The sequence below is a fragment of the Falco peregrinus genome, chromosome 10, assembly GCF_023634155.1.
Source record: "Falco peregrinus isolate bFalPer1 chromosome 10, bFalPer1.pri, whole genome shotgun sequence".
Lineage (NCBI taxonomy): Eukaryota > Metazoa > Chordata > Aves > Falconiformes > Falconidae > Falco > Falco peregrinus.
The window spans coordinates 6,746,441-6,768,638 of NC_073730.1; the positions used below are offsets into that span (position 1 = coordinate 6,746,441).

At 46.2% G+C, this 22,198-nt stretch overlaps 1 protein-coding gene across 1 annotated transcript; it reads left to right on the forward strand.

The window, feature by feature from the left end:
- The first annotated feature begins 652 nt into the window (after positions 1 to 652).
- On the forward strand, positions 653 to 22,198 carry AXDND1 (axonemal dynein light chain domain containing 1). The gene is given in 31 exon segments (XM_055815524.1): positions 653 to 674; positions 2,036 to 2,108; positions 2,589 to 2,781; positions 3,149 to 3,249; positions 3,873 to 4,003; positions 4,351 to 4,432; positions 5,173 to 5,229; positions 5,351 to 5,456; positions 6,195 to 6,316; positions 6,814 to 6,866; positions 6,869 to 6,953; positions 7,393 to 7,497; positions 8,188 to 8,264; positions 8,267 to 8,304; positions 8,924 to 9,025; positions 9,615 to 9,781; positions 10,634 to 10,697; positions 11,144 to 11,337; positions 11,339 to 11,376; positions 13,993 to 14,206; positions 14,809 to 14,902; positions 15,571 to 15,751; positions 15,754 to 15,778; positions 16,952 to 17,048; positions 18,034 to 18,173; positions 18,350 to 18,356; positions 18,974 to 19,123; positions 19,273 to 19,328; positions 19,330 to 19,396; positions 20,576 to 20,770; positions 21,471 to 22,198. Coding segments are annotated over 31 exon segments (3,309 nt in total). The 3' UTR covers positions 21,744 to 22,198.

Here is a 22,198-nt window from a genome sequence, read left to right on the forward strand (position 1 = left end):
GGGTTACACGCATTGGCCCACCCGCTAAAGGCAAACCCAACGCTTTGAGCTCCCACCTTCAGTGTCGATGGGCTGGAAGAACAGCAGCGCGGGCCTGAGCGAGCCCACACGCTCTGCGGCACCAGGGTTACGAGCTGGCTGCCCGTGGCACCTCGGAGCCGGCGCGTTCAGCCTCCCCTCCTCTCCTCCCCGCGCTTGAGCAGGGCCAAGAAGCCATTGCTGCCCCTCACCAGTGGTGGCAGGGGGGAGGATGGGGCCATATGTGCCCTGGCACCAGCAGTCCCGCATACGCAACCTCTACAGTGTTCTGTCAGGCAGAAGAGCTGTTCATAATCTACTGTATTACAGCAGTTGAAATATATTTTGCTATTAGGGGAAGAAAAAAAATCGCCTTGGCCTGTTTCTTCTCTGAGGCTCCTGATTTTGGGGGGAGTTGCAAGAGGGCGGAGGGGAGCGGGGCTGGGGGCAGAGCAGGATCTGTGGGGTTGCCCTCAGGGGAAGGTGGCTGCTGTGGGGAGATGATGTGGGTCAGAGCCTTGTACGGCTGGGAAGGGGGGGCTTCTTCCAGATCGGGGGGGGGGGGTGGTGGGGGGGGGGGATGGGGGTTGGGGGGGGTGTGCGTGTGTGTGGAGAGCCCTGTGTTTCCATGGCGATGGAGCTGGGGGCGCTGGCAGGTATGGGGGCCACCTCCTCTGCTCTGGGGAGGGGGGAGCTGGCCTGCCTTGGGGGGCTGGGGCCGCCTGCCAGCACGCGTGGAGCGGCCCGAAGGTGGCAGAGCCACCCCTGGGCAGGGGCCGTGAGGCTCGGGGGGAGGGGAGAGGGAGGGAGGCAGGGCCCGAGCCTGGAGGTGGTGGGCAGGGAGGGCGTCTCCTTGGCTGGGTGCGTAGGAAGGAACCCTTCCCCAGGAGCTCCTACGCAAGCCCTTCTTCAGGTCCTAAAAAGCAGCAGAAGATGCCGGTGTGAAATGCCAGCTGAGAGGGGTAGTTGGGGTTTTATAACCTGCTGTCGGCTGTGGCAACCCAGCAAGAGGAAAGGATGTCCTTGGAAGTGCTGGCGAGGAGCACGGGGAGGGAGTTGGTGGCTTTTGGAACAGACCAGAGTGTCTAACCTCTCCCTCCTTAATGCACGTTAAATTGCAGCAACTGACAAATGCGTATCACGTCAATGATTTCTGCCTTTATTTTGGGCCTGAAAAGTCTTTGCCTGCCAAGAACTGAATGTGATACTTTCCAGCTGTGTACCACACGCTCTAAAGTCAAGTCTTGACTGTGTCCTTAAACTGTAGCTGCTGCAGAACGGTGCCATTAATCTTCCCATCCTTTCTGGTGGGAATAGCATGTACTGCCAAACAGAGCTGTTAAAGAGGAAAAAAAACCAACAAAAAACAGTTTTCTTCTGTCAGAAATTTTTAGCAAACTTTTTTTATATTTTCTTTCCAAGAAACCATTTTGCACAGCAAGGCAAGAAGCTACCTGGCAAGACTACTCCTGCGTTATACCTACACCCACAAACGTGTGTCTCGAGGCAAAGAAATGTAGATAAACTAATTAGGAACCGCAGTACACAAGGGTATGGCTGATAAGGAGGTTTAATAACAAAAGCATTTATAAAGGACGATAGATATTGGCAAGGCTTGGGCAGGGGGGAAGGCTTCAGAAGAGGATTCATGGAGATTACGAAACTAATGGAAATAGGATTTTTTTTTTTATTATTGGTAAGATATTACGAAGAAGGAAAAGCAGGAAGATTAATAATTGGAGACCGATACAAATAAATCCCTGGCCCAGTTAGATGTATAAAAGAAGCAATTGTTCCTAATGCAGTTTGTAGGCGGAAAACAGAGCACCCTATGGAGGGTGAGCAAAGCGCTGGGGGCTTCTTCCTCACAGATGTACCTGCTGCCAGGTGCAAGGGGTTTTTCCCTATAAATAATAACAAAAAACCCTGTTAACCCTGTGAAGTACAAATGCAGGTTTAATTCTGTTTCTAGATCATTACTGCAGACTTCCTTGGCTGACCGTTACAATAAAATAAGCGTTCACCGTGCCCACGACCGGAGTGCAGGTTCCTGGACCAAAAGCTGGTGGAAGGAAGCGGAGCGGTGCCTGGCAGGTGGGGCTGGGCTGGGGGCTGGGGGGCTGAACCTCTCATTGTCTGTCCTTCCAGCTTCCCCCTAACACCGGGATGCTTCTCTGGTTACGTTTTGCCTTTATTTAGTGGTGGCGGGTATTTTAGGGCGTTCACATCATTGCAGGAAGCAGACTGCTAGCGACCCGCGGGAAGGGAAATGGCTTCACAGAAACAGGCAGACTGCAGTTGTTCACAGCATCCCTCGGTGTCTGTGCCTGGCAGCTTGGCGCGGTCGTGCAGCCGGTGCTTTATCTCCCATCAGTGGAAAGTGACGTGTCCTGGCCTTCGCCGCAGATCTAACAGCGGCTCAAAGTGGGATTAGCTGCCCGTGGTTTAGATCTGGTGGTCGGGTAGGGGAGCAGACACCTAGTCACGGGTTTTCTCACCCCTGTATTTCATCCTCAGGTTTGCTTTCTCCTTCACCAACAGACTAAATGCTGTTGAAATGGTTGTGTCAGGCTCTTTTCCAGGGATCCCCAAGTGAGGGGCACCTCGAGGATGCTTGGCCCCATCAGGCCTGGTTCTTCCTCCCTGGAGCATAGTTTTGTTCCAGAAGAGGTTTTCCAAAGCCTGACCTGTACCAGCAGTTCTCTCTACAGCCCAGAGCGCTTACGGTCCCCACAAACCACCAAAACCCCAATGGGCTGCAGGGTGAGTGTGTTTCCATCTCCTGCCTTTTTCCGTCCAGAATCATCTCTTCATTGGAGGCACGTGCTCATTCCCTGGGCAAAAGGGAAGTTTGCTAGCCTGCTGAGATAAATTTAATCTTATATTGCATCACCTTTTTGACCACGCCATTTGGTGCAGATCCAAAGTGCTGCGTCGCAGTCCCAACAAAACGTGCCTGCACCCTGGGGCTGCTGCGGAGCCCTCGCCCAGGCTGCTTTGTCCACACCGGTTTCTTTAGCCTCCAGACAAAAATAATGACACGGAGCTTGTTTAGGCAGCCACCCTGACCTCTCCCACTCCTGGCACATTTCTCATTAAGCGGTGATGGCCACGTGTGCCTTGTCTTCAGGGCTGCCTGCAAACCCCAGATCGGCTTTGGCATTATCCTAATCGTCAGAGCAAGTTCTGACACCTGACAGACCACCCTGTCAGTTTGACGGGTGCTGGAAGGTAAGCAAAGGAGGGATAAGGAGCCCAGGGTGATGGAAAGATGTTAGAGCTGGGAACATAGAGCGAGATCTCTCCCTGTGCTGCATAATGCGGCTGGATGGATGGACAGGCTGTCCCGTCCGAGTTCGGGATGGAGAGGTTCAAGGGAAAGACATTTTGGGAATAACAAATAGAAGAGTTGCTAAATGAGCAGTGCGTGGAGCCATCCTTCCAAAGGATGCCAGGCTCGCAGGGATGCTCTGTGATCCACGATTAAGAAAAGAAGCTCTTCTGGCTTTAATGGACTTAGCAGGGAATAGACTTATGCTTCGTTGTAAATAAACAACATTTAATGGCACTAGGAAGCAAAACATGTTTTGTTCTTTATCGGACATTGGATACGTACGTGATAGGGTGTTGGCAGCAGACGTGAAAAATGATCTTTGGCCAGGGACAGGCAACACAAGGTTGATCTGCCTAAAACGCATGATCTGCTCTGTCTGTTTTGGCCCAGAGGCAGGAGGCCTGGCCGTGAGCCTGGCCGCAGGCTGAGCAGAGCAAACCCACGTGTAGTTTAGTTGGCAGTAAGGGAACAGCAGGTTGCCTGCGCGGTGGGTCGGTGAACGAGCTCCTCTCCGTTTCAGAGATGTCTCTTACCTGTGTGACATTGCAGTTGGCCAAGAAGCTAAGACAGCAATGACTGGCAGAAGCTCTTTTTCTGAGGGTCATCAGGACCAGAGGAGCAGCCGCGGTAGAGTCCCACATGCTCCTGTGAGTGCTGCCATTCAGGTGTTTCTCTGTGTATCACTGGTTTGGAGAAGGGAGGTCCTCATACACGTGTCCCGGTGTTACCCTGACCCTCAAACTCATCAGCTCTCCTTGTGGCTCCAGCCCGCCGCCCCAGTTTGGTGTTAGTTGTTTCAGTCTGCTTTTGGATGTAAATTGTTTCCATCGGGCTCTGGATGCATGGAGCGGGAAAGGGAAGAGCAACATGAAAAGCTGCTACGTGAGCTTCGCTCTCCTGGCTGCCAAACCTGTGTCCTCTGTGGGAAGGAACCAAGAGTCTGCGCACATCTTTCATGTTGGTGTTTGGTGCTCTCCCTCTTTTCCACCCCCAATGAGCAACCTTAGCAGGTAGGCTGGTTCCTGAGGAATTTCACATCGTGAAGAACAGGGGAGTTTTGCCCCTGAAGTACTTCGATGGGTGAGTGATTTCTGGCATAGAAGGGTTTCTCCTCAGCTGTTCAGAGTGGAGAGATAAAGTGACAAGAGGCTGAGGATGCTGCCCAGATACTCCCCTTGCTGGTGGGGAGTGTATAAAAGGGGTGGTTGTGCAAATCCCATGCTAACGACCAGGCTGTAGTTCATCCTGCAGAGCAAGGATGGTGTCCGTGTCGTGTGGGTGTGTGTCCCAGTTTTTCAGACTATGAGTTTTGAATTGACTTTACTCAGCCTTGCCCAAAAAAAAGCTACTCGAGACTCCCCTTGAGTAACTTAATAAATTTAAAAGAGGTTATTTCTCATTGTTCAAGGATTAAAATACTAAGATTAGGAGTGAAATCCTCACAGCTTCTTTGCCAACATGATGTAAGAGAACATCATATTATTTCAATGGTCTCCTCTGGCTGGGTGTGAACTGGATATGTGGTGATTTTCTGGTCACTTCTTGGCCAAGTACCATGAGAGGGAGAAGGTTCCTACAAGATTTCTGTTGTTAGTGGCAAGAAGAAGGAGTTCCAGCTGGGAGAAGAGCTGCAGGAGCTCCGATTCTCACCTTAGGCTCTGGATGCTCCCACTGAAGAGCAGCCCTGTAGACCCTTCTCTACCTCTTCAACCTTCATCAGCTTGTACATGGGCCAAAGAGACTGAAGGAGAGAGCGGGATCCCTTAGCTAGTGCTGGGAGGATTGCTTGGGAACGGAGTTCTAGCGTTTGTGTTTTTCAGTAAATACACAACACTGCTTGAGGACCATGAAAAGAAACTGCAGCTGTTACAATCCATGTAAGTACCACCCTGCTTGAAGCTGTTGTTGGGAGAAAATGGCTGTTTGAATTTAATTTGTTGGGGAAAATATCATAACGTGTTATATAGAACAATGATGTGTCTCTCTCTGGTCTGTCAGGGAACCTTCTGGGAGGTTGGAGGTCATCCAGCTGATGGAGGCGATGGACAGCATGTTGGAAAAAGCTGGAGCAGACAAGCTAATCAGAGTGACGAGACCTTCAGAGGTGGATAACTCACTTGTACCCAGAGAACTTTCTTGTACCCAGAAAAATAACATCTTGTTTTCCCTGGTGTTTATCCCTGTTGTGTTTAAGGTGCCTGCCAGGCGCTAGTTTCTGCCCAAGCCAGCTGTCTGTAGGTCTTGTCATAACCAGGGGGTTCCTTTCCTGAGCTTCTCTTCACCTTCATCTGATCCATGCAGAATAAACAGTTAGCTTGCTGGTCTAGGAAGTTACATTTCTGGCAAAAATGCCAGCAAGGAATGCATTTGGCATTATTACTGTGGAGGAATGAAGGCAGTAGCTGTCTCATCCCTTCATTGGGAGGCAGGCCGCCGTGTTACGATACGGGCCATTGGAAACCTTCATACACCTAAAAAGCAGATGTCAAAGAAGATCTGGGCCTTGCCTTGCCTTATTTTCTGTTATTCTTGCACGGTGATGGAGAAGGATTTTTGAAAAATGTAGAGCATTGCCTCCACAGGAGCTCCAGCTGGAATTAGTGGAGAAGATCCCAGGGATGTTGATGGGAGGGTAGTCAGGATAGGACATAACATGCTTGAAAACCAACCTGTAAATGCATGCAGGGTGGCTCTTTCCCTTCCCCTTCCTACCTTTAGCAGTGTTTTGCCCTCAAAGGAAAACCTGCTTCAGGAGAAATGAGAGATCTGTGCTGATCTGCTGTTAAAGGAGCAGGCTGGCCAGGCTCTGCAAGGCTGTGGTGTTTCTCACCTCTTTTGCCAGCTGTACAACGTGCTGGAGCTGTTGAAGGCAGAGCAGAACATCTACAACATCATTTCCCATGAGCTGATTCAGCAGGTCAGTGTGGACCGCATGGAGAGACGACAGCTGCTTTCGAAGCTCGGGTCATCGATAGCCAACCCTAAAGCCCCTATTGATTCACGGCAGTGTCCCCTCGGGAGCAGCATTAGCCATTGCCCGTCGTTCCTGATGTCCTTGCCCAGCAAAGCTGGCCCGTCGCAATGGAATTGGCGTGGCCTCTGATGCCAGGACTGAAATAGAATCCCCCTGCCTGGTTAATGACTGGGGCTAACGAACCTCTGTCAGGTAACCTGGAGCTTGGAGCTGGTGGCACTTGATGTTGTGGGCATCTTCTGGGTGTGACATTCAGGGGAAGTTTTCACATGTAGAATAGCTGGTACTTCCCTCACAGCCAGGGTTCCCATGCTCAGATTACCGCAATTTGTAGCAATTAAATTGTTCCAGAGTGTTTAAGATCTCCAAACACTCAAAAATTACCTCCTAAATAGCTTCCTGTGCACTGAAAGGAAAAGGTCTCCAGCTGGCATAAGAGAGATCTGTACTCTCAGGTAAATACCTTTTTTGACTCATTTTACTGTAGGCAGAGGTAGGTGAGCCTCCTAGAGCGGATTCCTGAACAGATGAAGACCCTCTACAAAAAATGATGGCACAGCAGATGATGGACAGACGTATTAGAGAAGAACTACGTTGTTTTAAAGAATCTGTTGGACAGCTGGCCAGGTCTGAATTCTGCCTGACCCTAAGAAATTACCTCTATGCCCTAGGCTTAGTCCACTGATTTTGTTCAGTTTTCTAGTCTTCCTCCCACAGGGCCAGGAAGGCAGTGTTATGATTTGAAGCAGAGCTACAATGACCATACTTGAGCCTCCTCATGCTCTCACTGCACCCTCTTAGTGCCGGATAACGTCAAAGCCACCTCCTTTCCTCAGCACGCTGAAGGTGTGCTGCTGGTGGGGGACCACAGAAAGGAGTTGTTGATGTAACATGTGTGCATGGGAGGAGGAGGTCTTCAGGGTGCCTTGCACCCCTGTGTGAGGTGACTGTGTTGGAGGAAGAACGCCGCTCTGCATGATAGCGTGGAGCCCACCACCACCACTTGCCAGAGCAGAGACCTTTGGGTTGGGGTAAGTTGCATTAAGGCTGTTCCCTGCTGTTTCAGCGAGCTGTGTGAGGTACAGGAACATGACCAGAAAGTGACCAAAGAAGCAGAAGCAGCTCAAGAGGAGCTAGCTGCAGCCATGCAGGAGGCTAAGACAAATGCAAAGTAAGTTGCTTTCAAGGCTGAGGTTGGGAGATCTCTGCAGTGTGCTGGTATCATTCTCACGGCGCTGCTGGAAGCAGAGATGAGGACAGGTTTCCTTCTGGGGAAAGAGTGCTTTGCTGTTTATGACAGATGCCGTTATTTTGCTGTAAGTCCTAAATGCCTCAAAGGGATAGAAAGCTTTCTAGTCTTAAAAACGATAGAAACCGTTTCTAGTCTTAAGTCATGAAAGTTGCATTTATTGCTCAGGGCTGGCACTCCCTTTTCTTCCCCCCACATTCACAGCCAGTGAGCCCTGCATAGTCCAGCAGAGCTGCTTTTGTGAACTGCTGACGGGGCTGTGGACATCTTCAGATACCTAACAAATCACAGATGTAGGTGGGTGGTATCAGAGTTGTGGTGAGTGAGTAGGCGCACAGATTTACTTCCAAGAATCCTATGTCATGAAGAAAACGGCTAGTCTAGTCCCAGCAGGGATCTGTGTTCATACTGATTGGAAACTGGCAACGGGAGTGCCAACAGAAAGGTGTGTAGAGGCTCGGGAAAAGGGCCTGTGAATTTGCCGGCTGTGCGGGAGGTGTGCGAGGGAGGAAGAGGAAATATCTAAGAAAACCTTTAGGAACTGGGAGAAGGACAGTGAACATGGATGAGAAACACAGGTGTGCATATGTCATCGTCCTTCTTTTCTTCTAGCCTTGTGGAAGAGCATCGGGAGTTATACGAGTTACAGAGAAGACGACTGAAAGAGCAGGTTCTGCTGCTCGCTCAAGAGGGACATGGAGCTCAGCTGCGTATGACCTGGCTCTGAAGGTAGGTGTGGGAGATCAGTGATACGCAGAAACGTGTGAAACATCGCAGCTAGCGGTCTTGTTTCAAGGGCAGATTTCATCCCAAAGAGCATTTTTATTTAATACAGTTGGGCAGTAGCACATCTCATACCTGCCCTGACCTCATTCCTGAGATCTGCTTTATTTCACATGTGGGTTTGTTTTAATGGAAACCAGTTGATTCACATAGCAATTTTGGTACAGATCTCCAAGTTCTGTGCAGGAAGAACTTCTGTGAAATTAATATTTTCATTGGGAAATGGGTTTGACGAAAGAGTTTCCTATTTCCCCATAATTTAGAATATTGTACCCAGATTCCTTACAATTCCTCACGAAATATCATTCTTGGTTAATTGTGTGCTTCCTTGTTTGTGAGTCCCCCTTGTTTGGGATCTCTTACTTTATCTCATTCAATTTAAAATCTGTTAGCAAGAACTTCTGGGACTGAGAGATCAGGGATTTAATTGTAAAGAAAGTGGACTCAGCTGCTTGAGCTCCATTTCATTGGTGGCAAAACTCCTGTGTTACTGTCAGGTGCCTCTCCTCTCAGAAGAAAACAGGGCAACAAATAATAATAATAATGGGGTGGGTTTTTTCCCCAGATAATAGACAGAAACCAGCTTACATTGGTTTGCAGGCTCCATATTAGTGGAAAGACACTGACCAACATTTTCAAGCATTTCGTAGTCCTCTTGGCCTCAAAGGTAAGGACCTGCCTGTGATGGGTGCCTGTTCAAAGTGCGTGTATGTGTCTTTTATGTAGCTCTGAGCTTCTCAGTAAAGCATTCGGTACTTTGGCTGTTATTTGAACTCTTGAATTTTGGTCTAGCTTCAAATGAGCATTAAAATTGGAATGACTTCATTCTCTCTCTGCTTTTCGCTCTTTACTCCATGTCCCCTTTACCTCAAACTACTCTTTTTTTCCCTGTGTTTCCCTTTTTTTGTCTGTGGCTTTCTTCCCTCTCCCCATTCCATGCCCACAAAACCAAAACAGGTCCAGGCTAGTGTAATTTTGGCCTCATAGGTATGGGGCTGCCTGCGTGGTCTCTCAGTAGCAAACAAGCAACAAGGAGTCGAGTGCTCAGTTCTGGCATGTCCACAGGGGCACTGAGCCACCCTGGTCCTGTCTCAAAGGGTTTGTGAGGGCTGTGCTGTGGAACTACAGATGTTTCCCAGATCTCCGATATGTACGTATCTCAAAATAGCTGGGGCAAAGGGAGAATTCCTCCGACTCAGATCAAAAGAATCACAACAACAGTTCCCTTTTCCCACCCTCTTGCCCAACGCCTGCAGGACACGGGAGACCTGGCTGATCTGTAGGAAGAGACCGAGCAGTTCAGGGAGAAGTTGGGTCACGTCAGAGCAGAAACAGAGTGTTCAGAGAAGTCCAGCCAGGGAAAACTGCAAATTGTCTGCAGTAGCTTCAACAGGCAGCTTCAATACTTCCATAGCAGTGACATGTGAGTGGCTCCAAAGGGAGCAGTTAATACCCTCAACCTTTGCCTTGTGACAGTAGGTCTCACTGGACCAATGCAAAGTGCGCATTGGCTCCCAAGCGTAGTGAGTTTTGGTAGGATCTGCAATTCGCATGCCCCTCACTGCTCTACTTTTCTGCTTGACGTGTTTATTTTGGTAATCAGGTCCCCAACGGCAACTCTAAAGTGATGCTGTGGCTTTGTGGTTGAATTCAGTGGAGCAGGGATTGTCCCCTCCTGCTGCAAACCAGAGTGTCCTTTTTGCAGCTGTCATTGCCATAACAGAATTCTTCTGTTTAGTTTGGTTCCTTTTAACTTGAGTGCACAGGCACAGAGCGTTCAAGTTAAACTTGAGTGTTACACAGTTTCTTTCATGTACAGATACAAGACTCTGAGGCACATGAGGCTCAGACTCCGCCTTTCTCCGTGTTAAGGTGTTTTTGTTGGTTCGTTGTGATATGTTAAATAAAACGAAGCATAAATACAAACACAAAATGCAGAAATATACAGTGTGTGCATTAACAGAAGACATCACTTTATAGATTTCAGTCATAGAGTTAATAAAGTCTGAATTTTGTATATGTGCTTGAATTTGATTTTCATCTTTGCTAGAAGTAACGTATTTTCTTAACTGATGCCCAGTGTTTATGTTACATTGCATGAGAGAACAAGAATCCCTGGCTGAATAGGGCCTTGTGGTTTTTACTCCTTTTTCAAGTTACAATTTGTATCACAAACTTGGTATGCCTAGAGTATGTATCTTGACTCTTAGTTTTACCTTGGCTACTAAAGGAGTTTTTTCTCTCAGCTCTCATCCCTTCTTTCCCTCTGCTTTAGCTCCTCTCTCATGAATGAAAAGCTACTGGATGAAATCCTACAAGACATAAAGAACTTGATAAATGTAAGATTTTGGGGTGTTGGACATATTATTGAGTGGTATCTGCTTAGCAGATTACCATGTGTTAGCTGAGCCCCAGTGGGCAGCTATGCCCATCTCAAATGTGAACGAAAACACAAGAGCTCAAATTATTTGTGCTGAAGCTTAAGCTATGAGTCTACACATGAGAAGTTATTGTTGACTGATACCATCGTTCAGCCAGTGCATTAAACATAGTCGTGCATTTGAGCACCATCTGCCCAGCAGCTCTGGTGACTGATAAATCATATTAATCCATAGAAATGCTCAGAATTGTCACCAGTAAGTTTCCAATTTATTGTGCTGTCTACTCGCTGTGATATCTCTGTGCTTATGGATTCCTCACTTACTTGATTTCCATCACCTTTCTGTCACAGCCAAGGGGTGGTCCAACTTCTGGGGGCAGGGCAAGTTTGCTCCTTTTCTTTCAGATGCTCAAAGGAGACCTAGAGCAGTAAGGAGGGGAGGCGTACCTAAGAAAGACTGAAAGTCTGAGGAGCGCTGCCAGCCTGCAGGAACACTGGACGGAGCTGGGACAGACAATGCGGAATCGCCACCGGGACTTGGCTGGAGCACTGCCTCCACAGCACACTGCTCTGCAAGAAATAAACCAAAGGGCATGTGAACTACCAGCAGTACAAGATAAGGATAAATGGGGATAATGGTAAGGAATCACTGATTTTGCAGTTCAGTCTTTCCTTGGGGATGCCAGGAAAGTAGCAGGTAGTAAAGGACAAGTTGACATAATCTGTACTGGGCTTTTCCAAAGCTAAAGTCTGACCCCTAGATATGTGCTGGGAATCAAGAGCGTTCAAGGGATAAACTCCAAGCAACTCAACTCACAGTCACACATAAAAAGAATATCTGAAATTTTAAATGTAATACAGTGCAAAGATCACACAATGCAGATATGGCACAGGGAAGTCATATGTTATGTTCAGAGGGAGTGTGGGCAGTTTGTGATTATGTGGATAATTTATGGAAAAGAAAATAAATGTAAAAGGAAAGAATGGGTGTTGAAAATGTAACGTAAAACCATTTTGAAGATCATTAACCAGATAACACTGTCTCAGAGGGTAATACTTGTTTTTATTACCTTATCACTAATGCAAAGTTATCTTAATCTAGATATCGCATTATTCTGATAATGAAATATGTAAACAAGTGTTTTCTGTGCTGATATAAAGTTACTATGTCCTGTGTAAGATAACAAATAATTGTTGGGTAATTTGCAACTAGCCTTCTCAACCTTTGCCTCTGCAAGACCTTAACTAATTTCTGATTTCAGAATTGTTTCATCTCTGATTTTTTTTGATCAGCTTATTTCCTTTTAGCAGACTAAAACTAAGCCAAACGTGCTGTCCAGAACTGCTACTCATGTTTGCTAAGCTTCTTCTCACACTGTCATTTTATTCTTTCACTTGGGGTTATTCTGTGCTTTTCCCTACCTTTTCTTATGCTACATATTGTATTTCAGCCTACTGAAGCAGCTGAGATAGAATGATAAGTCTGTTCATCCTTAAAAGACAGCTAAAGGAAATTAATATTCCCAGTAGCTCTCATTAGGAAGTGAGAGAAAGGAGGAGCGGGGCCATAACTGGCCAGACATCAGCATGGCAAAAAGTTCACAGCAGATGTCAGAAGCCTCAATAATTGTGATCAGAACAGAGGGCTAGGCAGCACAGCAGACATCTGATCCAGAATTGCTTCAGCCAGTAAAGTCCAGAAAAAGCAATTTTAGATTATTTTAACAAAGGCTTTGGGAACTGGAGCATGGGAAAAGTATTCCCTTGATCCATACAAGGCAGCGTATTTTGAATGGCTTGGATTCATTTTTGTATTGTAATGTAATGGCCTTTCAGTAGAAAAGACATTCTCTTTACATTGCATCTTTGGTTAGAAACAGTGGAAATAAAAGAGATTATAATGAATAGGTAAGAGACAATACTGAGAACATGGTAATTTTATCCTGTAAGGCAATGGCATTCAGTTACCTGAAGTATTTATTATCTTCTAAGATCTGATTACCTGGTCTCAAGAAGCGTATGTCAGAAATACAAAGGGTTTGGTATTTGATGACAAGGATTAGAGATGGAGAGAGAACAATATGTGAGATTGTTTTAGATAGGAGGTAAAAGAAAGGACTTACATGCGATTTATAAGGTCTGGCTTAAGCCTTTGCTATTCAGTCTTTCTTGATCACTTCTTAAAGCCTTCACAGTGTGAAGCACTCACTTTTTTGTGAGAGCAAGATGGTTTTGACTCTGGAATTCGCACTTGAGACTAGAGCAACTTCTCCAGTGAGCTCCAGTTAGGTCTTCTCTTTTGCTGGGGATTTGATGATGTTTGTAAGATAAAGGCAATGACACAGCCAACCTTCCCAAAGCAAGCTGCCATTTAATAATGATCCAGAATACTCTAAAGGCTAACACAGCCAAACGACATATAAGTGATGAGAAGTGGCTGTTCTCCTTCATCCCATGCCCTCCTGAGGCCTCTTCTTTCCTCTGAAGCTGATGCTACATGGCAGGAAAATTTAATATCATTCCTGTCACTTGTCCTTGCCCTCCTGGTTGCTAAAAACAAATGCCTGGTTGTGGAGCTCCCATCGTGTGCCCTAAAAGACTTCACCCTGCAGAGGGTAACCTCCTCCTCTTCTTACCAGGCTGGACAATCCAACACTGCTTCATTGCACTTCAAACGGAGCCATGCATCAAAATCATTGAAATAGTAAAAAAATCATCACCACCACCATGGTCTTAACATGCCATCCTTGCTAGAAGATGTCATGGAGGCCAGGACCTCAGCAGGATTTAAAGAAAATTTAAACATTGGATATCAAGAGCAAGCATTGTTACATTTCAAGCATATTCCCCAACAAATGGAGAATATCCATCAGCATGTGCCAGAGGAGTGAATGAACAAGTAATTTACTACCTTGTCCAGGCACCTGGCACATCTGTGCATACTGCACCACCTGCGTCTTTGAAGGACAGGATTGTAACTGCAAAGCCATTTTAAAAAGAGTTATATTAAGCCTTTACGCAACGAGAGATCCAAATCTGCAGAGACAAGAAGGAAAATCAGGGCTTCAAATCAAACTCATTTTCTTTCAGCTTGCTTTGAATTCAGTGCTTACTAAACAGCTCATTCTTAGTCCCAAGTGTAGCCACTTCCCATGTAGGCTGTTCATCCCTCTTGGCATCCCTCTTTGGATCCAGCTCTGTTTTAGTTGGCTGAAAGAATGATAATTAAAGGTTTGTATTTTCTTTCCCTGCAGGCACAGCTAGGTTTTTGACAGCTTTGGTGAGAAGTATGGAAGATTGGTTATTCAAGGTGCAAAAGCTGAAGCGAGGTTCTGGCACGCACGAAGCTGAGCTGCAGGCATTTTATCACAAGATCCCTGCGTGGCTGGCCCAGGTGGATGCAGTGATGAGCTGTATAGGCTCCAGCCAGTTGCGTGAAGCTCAGTGTGATAAGAAATTGCATTTCTTGTAAGGACAGAGGTGTTAATTGTGTCTGGGCTGGCCTTGTACATTAAACTACACTCATAAAAAAAGAGAAACGTCCTTTTGTGGGGACTCTGGCATGGGAAACTGGCAGTGGGATAAATACGATCATCTGAAGTGTAAAAATGCTTGGTGACTGCCTTTCATTTGCTTTGATTTGGCAATATCTGTGGAAACAGTTGGTGGCTTCAGTATCGCTCCTGGAACATCACTGTCTCCCTCAGAACTGCCACCTGCTTGGGAAATCTTGACATTTGAAGAAAACCCAAAATATGTGATTCATTTACAGTCAGATTTGTGGGGGTGTGTTCCTTTTCATGGTGCTCCATTGTCTTTGGTAAATATCATCAAGACATAAATCATTTGCAGAGCACATGCATAACGTATAAGTAAGAGATGACTTGCAAATGCCAAATTTGCCCACAATTGCAGCATTAACAAACAAGCCTGCGTCAGGTTTCCAGCATACGGTGTACCAAAATATATTGTTTTCCTCGAGCTGGGAAGCAAAAGATGTCTTTGAGACAGGAGATCCTCGGGTCTGATGCACTAGAGATCACTGTTTCTGGATTTGTTTTTCTTTTCAGGGTGGTACCTGGAGGACTTTTTCAGATGATTCAGCAATGGGTTCTGTCCATGAATAATGTGGTTCAGAAGAACATCATGCATCTTAATGAAAACGTAAGCACAAGCCTGAAACTGCTGGGGATAAAAGCACTATATCTAGTATTCAGTCTTTCCCTTTAATTTCCACCTCACCAAAACACGGTTGTGAGGAACGCTTCTTTCTCTTTTGACACCTTCTTTCCTGTTTGAGTTGTGGCTTTTGTCTTCTAGCCAACAGAGCAGAGGAGAACTCCTCTAAATATAGCTGTAAGGTCTCCATACAGTCTATGAACACCATTTTGTTGTTTCATCTTTAGCAAGCATTTCCTCTGGAATAACAGTGATATTTCCTGTTCAGAGAGCTGGCTGTGTCTGCTGGCTCTCGGGTTTTAGTTCTTTCTCCCAGGACTGTAGACTAGAAGCTCTCACTATGCGTTTTTTTTTATATGTTCCTTAAGCGTGGTGTGCGATTTGTGGTTTGTCACTGAATTCCAGACACGAGAGTGTGCCACGCAGCATATGATCCTAAACAAGAACTGGGAGAAGGATAGATCCATAGTAGAAAAAGATGTGTTCATAACGAGAATCAATATGAGAGAAAAAATGGTACAAATAAGTGTTTCTGTCTTTAGGTCAGTTTGCAAATTGAATTAGGGAGGACATTGACTTACATGAAATACACTGACTTCAGACTGCTTGGCAAGACCAGTCATTTATTACATTTGCTCTGATATTTTGTGCAGGTGATCGAACTGCACAGAAACCTGACCCTGTGGCTGGTGGATTGGCTGAGACACATGACAGCAGAATGCTTGTCCCGTGAGCGTCCCCAGCCAGAAGACTCAGACACTGAGACAGATGAGAAGCTCAGACTTCTGAGGGCTCATAAGCTTCAGCATCGAGCTGAAGAGCTGGTTGTGGACATGGCAGACTGGCTGGTTCTATAATCAGGTAGCAACAGACATTTTCAATTTAATCTAAGGGGTTTTGTCGTGGTTTAACCCCAGCTGGCAACTAAGTACCACACAGCTGCTCGCTCACTTCTCCCCCCCTCAGCAGGATGGTGAGGAGAATCGGGTAAAAGTTGTGGGTTAAGAACAATTTAATAGTTGAAATAAAATGAAATATGTAAAAATTGTAATGAAAAGGAGGGAGAAAGGGAAAGGAATAAAACCCAAAGGAAAAAAACCCCAAGTGATGCACAATACAGTTGCTCACCACCTGCTGACTGATGCCCAGCCAGTCCCTGATCAGCAATCAGTGGCCCCCAGCCAGCTCCCCCCGGTTTATATACCGAGCGTGATGTTCTGTGGTATGGAATAGCCCTTTGGCTAGTGCAGGTCAGCTGGGCTGGCTCTGCTCCTTCTCGGCTTCTCGTGCCCTGTGTCTCCCTGGCAGAGCATGGGAAACTTGAACAGTCCTTGATTTACAGTAAGCACTACTTGGCAACAACTAAAACATCAGTGTGTTATCAACATTATTTTCATACCAAATCCAAAACACAGCATCGTACCAGCTACTGAGAAGAAAATTAACTCTATCCCAGCTGAAACCCAGACAGAGTTTTCTCAAGAAAAAATGTGTAGTGTGCCGAGAGATTGATCACGGCAACAGATCCCATCAATTTGGTTGTCCTTGGATCATCCTAGGTCTTAAATGGCCTTAGTGGAATTTGTAGGGAGCCTAGTAAGATAGGAACACCTAAAGACAATGGCAGTTCCTGCTTTATACCTAGTACTGCTATAAAACACACTAGCATCGGTGACTGCATGGACTCTGCCCATGCCTCTGAGGCTGCCCGGCGGAGGATGCACAGGCAGTGCAGGCAGAGTCTGCAGCCCAGGTCACCTGGAGCAAAGCCTCCACCTGATGCAGGATCTGTGCTCACACATCCTCTGTGGGTTAAAACAGCACTGGTGTGGACAAGCTGTCACTGTGTGAGTGGGGCAGGTGAGGATTGCTCTTCTGAAGGCTTCTCTAGTGCACAGGTCTACAGATAGCTCCTGTGCCTTGCTGACGGCAATGGGCTCCTGACTGAAGGATCTTCTCCAGCATAAATGATTCTAGGATTCTAAGCGTTTGAGGGCACTTCTGCAGAGCTGATGACATTCTGCATCTTTGCAGCTGCTGTCACGAGATTGTCAATGCAATTGTTCGAAAGAAACGGTCAGAGGCAGATTTAGAAGCTGATTTTGAGCTGGAGGAGCTGAATAAGATCAAGGTGAAAGGTGCCTGTGTCTCCAGCTGTCTAGGTCTGGGGGTAGATTAAACTGTATTTACTTTGTAAGAGGTAGAGAAAAACGTACGTCAGGGTTTTAAAGAGGAGGAAGACTCCTGCTACTCCAATGGATTACCCTGCTCCCCCAAGTTCCCTACTGACTCCACAGTCCCGGAAAGCAGATAAACCTGGGTCAGGTCATGTTCAGCTTTAATATTTTTGTTGCCCTGTTTCAGGGTACATATGTAAAGGCTCTCCTGCGAGATTGATTCCATATGAGGGGCAGTAGATTCACCTCTGGTTCAAAGCTTGTCAGAGCCATGTACATCCAGACTTGAGTGGTGCTTAGGAGCTCCTGGAGGTGCTTGGTGCAATATACTCTTATACAGACATGGCTGAAAATTTTTGCAGTCAACTGACCTACCTGCCATCTCCTTATTCTACACTTGCATGTAAAGCTCTTAATCGCTACCACTGTTGTCACCAGTGTTTAGCTGAGCTTCACATGCGCTTTAGGAATGTGAAAGGTAGACCCTTCCTGAAGCCCAAGGCTTCCCTGAGCACAGGGCAAGTGGTGTTACTTCAAGGAATTTAAGAAGCCTCTCTGCAGGGATTGAAAATACTTGTGTTTCTGTTCTGTGTTACCTTAGTGAGCGGAAAAGTTGACCCCTGGGATTTACACTCATTTCTCCCCACGTGGGCTGGGGCGATGGCTATGATAGACATGTTCTACACTGGCCTGAGGAGGAGCTTGTTGAAGGACATAGTTGACGGGAGTGATTAGCTGGTGACAGATGCCGTATCTGAAAGCTTGGTGAAATGTGTCTTCCTTTTCCTTTGTATGGTGAGGATGGAACGGTCCAGGTAGGCCCCTTCCCTTAAATAGACAGAAAGGTGGAATTATTTAACTGACTGAATGAATAGGGTAACAGCTATTTTTTTGTGCTAAATAATCCCTGGATAATCATTTTCTGTTATGTTTTCCCAGACTGAGTGCTGTAATTGGATTGAAGCATGTAGTTTCCTCCTTTCAGAAGTTAAAGGCTTTCCAGTCTCCTTTCTGGATTTAGAAGAACTGAGAAACCTCTTTGGATCAGAGGTATATGCAGACTGCATTTGCTGCTCTAGGTCGGACCTGTTTGGATGAAGGTCTGCTTCAAAACTTTTCCTTAAGGAAGGAGCTACAGTTTCGTTTGAGGGAAGGTTTCACATGGAGACCTGCATACACGCAAAGCTGTAGTTAGAACTGTGAGGTGTTATGACTGTAAACTGGTCAAAAATGACAGTGCTGCTTGTGAGGGCAGGTCTAAGGCAAAACCAGAGCTTCAGTGGAGCTAAGAGATTTTACCCCACTGGTAGATCAGTTCCCAATGGTGCATGATTGCTTTTGTTTCTCCCATTAGGGTGAATTTTGGCTAGAATCTTGGTGGTTGCATTGTCCAGGAGATCAGGCTGAACTTTTAGTGACTAGATGGATGTCTGAGACTGCCTGTGACAATTACATGTGTTGTGTTACCGTTGGCCTGGCATTGGTCTGCTTTCATACAAAACAGGTTGAATTCGGATGACGAGGAAAGGGCTTTAGAATTATTGTCTCGAGCAATTTGTTTGCATCAGTTCTGAGCTCAACCTCCAAGGAAAGCAATGCTGTTCGTGACTTGTGTACAGCCAGTGCTGTAGCTCATGTGCTGCTCCTCTTTTTCTCCCTGCCGTGGCCTATGGAAAGCAGATATGCCACAGGGGATCCTGCTTATGTAATGTTCAGTAATTAGCATATTCACTTGTGATTTGAATTATATTCATACTCAGGACCTCCTGGGTGGCTGGACTCCAAGTCTAAATACATGCAAGAGAAAGTCACAGACCAGCTGGCTTTGCCTAGGTTATTTGGATGGTTAAAGGGAGCACGCTACTAACCCGATCCTTAGGGTGCCTTGCAGGAATTGCAGTTGAAGCATAAGGACACTGTCATTTCTTCAACTAAGAGTGAGCTTGAAGCTGACGATGCCAACAGCAATAGGAAACCCGTAACAGAGGAAGAACCATTAGAAGTAAAGGAGGAGATTGCTATTATGCAGGTGACTGTAGTAGCTGCAATACACTACTTTCTAGCAGGGCCTTTTTATTTATTGCTCAGTGTATGCAATGTGAAACATGGCCTTACAGCTGCCTTGCATGCCACTAGGCTAGCAGGATCTCCTATTTCTTGTTTCTTTTCTCTCAGCAGCAGCCAGGTGCTGGTATGGAGTATCTGATTGAAGACAATGAAGCCACTGCAGACATGATACACGGGGCGTGACTCCAACATCCACCTGAAATCTCTGAAATCGGACATCATTTCAGTTACAGGGGTAGGAGTCTCCACCACCGCAATGGCTTTAGCCTGTTGGCAGAGATTTGGAGCTGGGTTTTACCTGTCTACTCAGACTCTGTTAATGAGACCCCGTTTAACACTTGTCAGACCTGCTGGGGCCGTGCAAGGTGCTGTGTTCTCTCAGATTCCTCTATTCTTGCAACTTTTAAATAATCATTAGCACAGTTAGCACAGCTGAAATTTGTCCTCATGACATTACTGCCATGGCCCCAGGACTTTCATGAGACCAGTAACAGGTGATGTGTGTAGTCTGAACCAGGACTATCTGCAGAAACTGGGATGGTGAAAATGTTTTGGTGCTAAGCACATGGGAGAACCTGGAGAGGCTTCAGAGATTCAGGGAGATCTCACAACAACAGGGAAGCAAGAAATTCAGGTTGTGTTGGCCTCCTAGGTCCTTATTTTCTCCATTTGCCTGTGGGATGGTGCTCTTTGATAAAGTTGCTCATCAGAAGTCATAGGGCCTGCCTTCTGCAGTCATCCCCTGGCCAGTCAGTCATCCAGAGTGAAGCCCAGAGGTACAGGAATTGTGGATCTTTAGCAAACTGTCACTGGATGGTCCTACTCCTTAAGTGTGCTGCATTGCTGCATGTGCCTTGCCCTTCATCCTTTAGTTCAGAGTGCCAGTGGGAGATGCAGGAGCATTTCTTTATGAACTTTGATTTGTTTTACAGAAATGAATCACTGGAAATCACGATTATGTTCCAAAGCTTAGAGAAGGAGCTTTTCCATGGTTACTTTTACAGAAAAACCCTGTTTGTATTCTTCAGATGAAGAAAACTGACTTATGCCTGTTGGACCCTGTGAGGAGCTACCTCTTTCTGTTTTCTGAACATCATTTTGGGGGTTTTTTTTGCTCCTGGTCAGGCCACAGCCATCTCCAACCTCTGTAAGCTAGTGAATACACCAGCCAACTCAAGACTATGAACCAGTGAGAGTTTTGTGTCAGAGCCAGAAAAGAATTTTAGTCTATTTTTAATGCCAAGATCAGTTCAGTGCCTGAAGTAGCCTCAAGTTTTATGTGTTTTGCTGATAGAGAGCTCTTGTCTATGTTGTGCACTAAGACACCAGCACCAAACCAGGCACATGCTGCAGATGAAATGTGGCATTGTTGGTTTCACATTCACTTATAGAAGGTTTTGCTGTTCCCAACTAGACAGAGATAGCTGCCACCAGGTCATCGACTCCCTTTTCTCAGAAAGAGTTTGAGGCCCTGGCAGTGCTGGAACATCGCAAGTGCAGCTCCTGTGAGTACTGGGCCTGTGCTAGAGGTATGGGCAGGCAAGGTTTCATCCCAGGCAAGTGCCTGTTCTGCTCTCTGATAAGGTTCTGCTTCATCCAATATCTATTGGCTTAGTTCTGTGATTCCTTCCATTCTGATTGTCTCAGGCCATTGAGTGTGTTTTACATTAGCTGAAGGCATGACCCACATCAGCTCTCCTTCATCTGTGTGCAGATTTTCAGTTTTGTGTACACGAGGTCCATTGCAGAGGTACTCATGATGGTTTTCTGCAAGACTTGTTAATACTTCGGGTCCTGTTAGCACCTGCAGAGTGTTATGCGAATGCAGTTAGCCCTTCCAGGGCCTGCTAGTGTCCAGGAGCTTGGCAGGTAGAGCCATGCAATGTTGTGCCTACATGTGGGGAACCCAATGAAGGGACATCCAAGTGTCTCCATGCAGAATCACATCGAGGTTTGTCTTTGGTAATGACTTCTTCCATGCCTAAGCAGGCTCGGACGCTCTGAATTACATTCCCTTACGCTTCTTTTTTCGTCTGTGAGCTTGCATTATCCAGGGTAACCCCATCTCATTAGCCTTGCTAGTAGATTTGACTGTGTTCTGTATATAACCTTGCACAGTAAAGATCAGCATCTCACCCTTTGCTGGCAAACACTGAGTTTTAAAATTAATTCACTTTGCAGGATTTACATAGATGTGCCATGAAGTCCTTTATAGATCTTTTAACAATGTCCTTCTCTGAAACCATAAATGTGTTTTACAGAGTCAGTCAACCCCACTGAGTGCTTCAGATATCTAAATCTTTTTTTAGGTATCCTGCCTGCAGCTGCTTAGATTTCAGGTTTCAGCATTATCTATGCTTCTGTGTTTCAGAGAAACAGAGATCCGTGCTCAGAATGCAGAGGAGAGATCTGAAGGTCTTGAAGAAAAGCTGGAAGAAGCTCTGCAGAGAATCAAAGAGCTAGAGTGTGAGCTGGAGAAAGAGGGGAAAGTCATCCCAGAAGCAGCACACCAAGAAGGACAAGGTCAGGAGAATCAATATTCTGAACACTCTCCCAGGCTCAGAGAGGGAAGCAGTCTTTGAGGACACCTCATTCGTCTCCTGTTTAGTGCAGGGCCCTCTCCTCCTGGGCACATCCTAGGATTGTTGTCAAGCAAGGAGGCTTTTAACATGGTTCTAGATCAGGGCAGAAAGAACTGCTGAACATGGTCAGTTTTTTGAGAGGAAGTAATTTTGTTTGATTTTGACATATGACACAGGGTCTATATCTAGGAGATCACTGTAATTGACTTCATCTTCCTTGTGAGTGTTCCCTGTGTTTAGGATCACTGATTTTGGGGTAGAAAAGAAATAATGTTTGAGGTCCCTTCACTCTCAGAGGCCACAAATCTTTTGTGTTTATAGCACCAGACACTCTTGCTGTCTCCAGGAGGTATGTGAATACTGCTGACCTACTGATCTCGCCCTTATGATGTGGCAGTGAGTTCCTTAGGTTGCGTGTTTGTTTTGGATGAAAGCATTTCCTTGTGTCCTTTCTC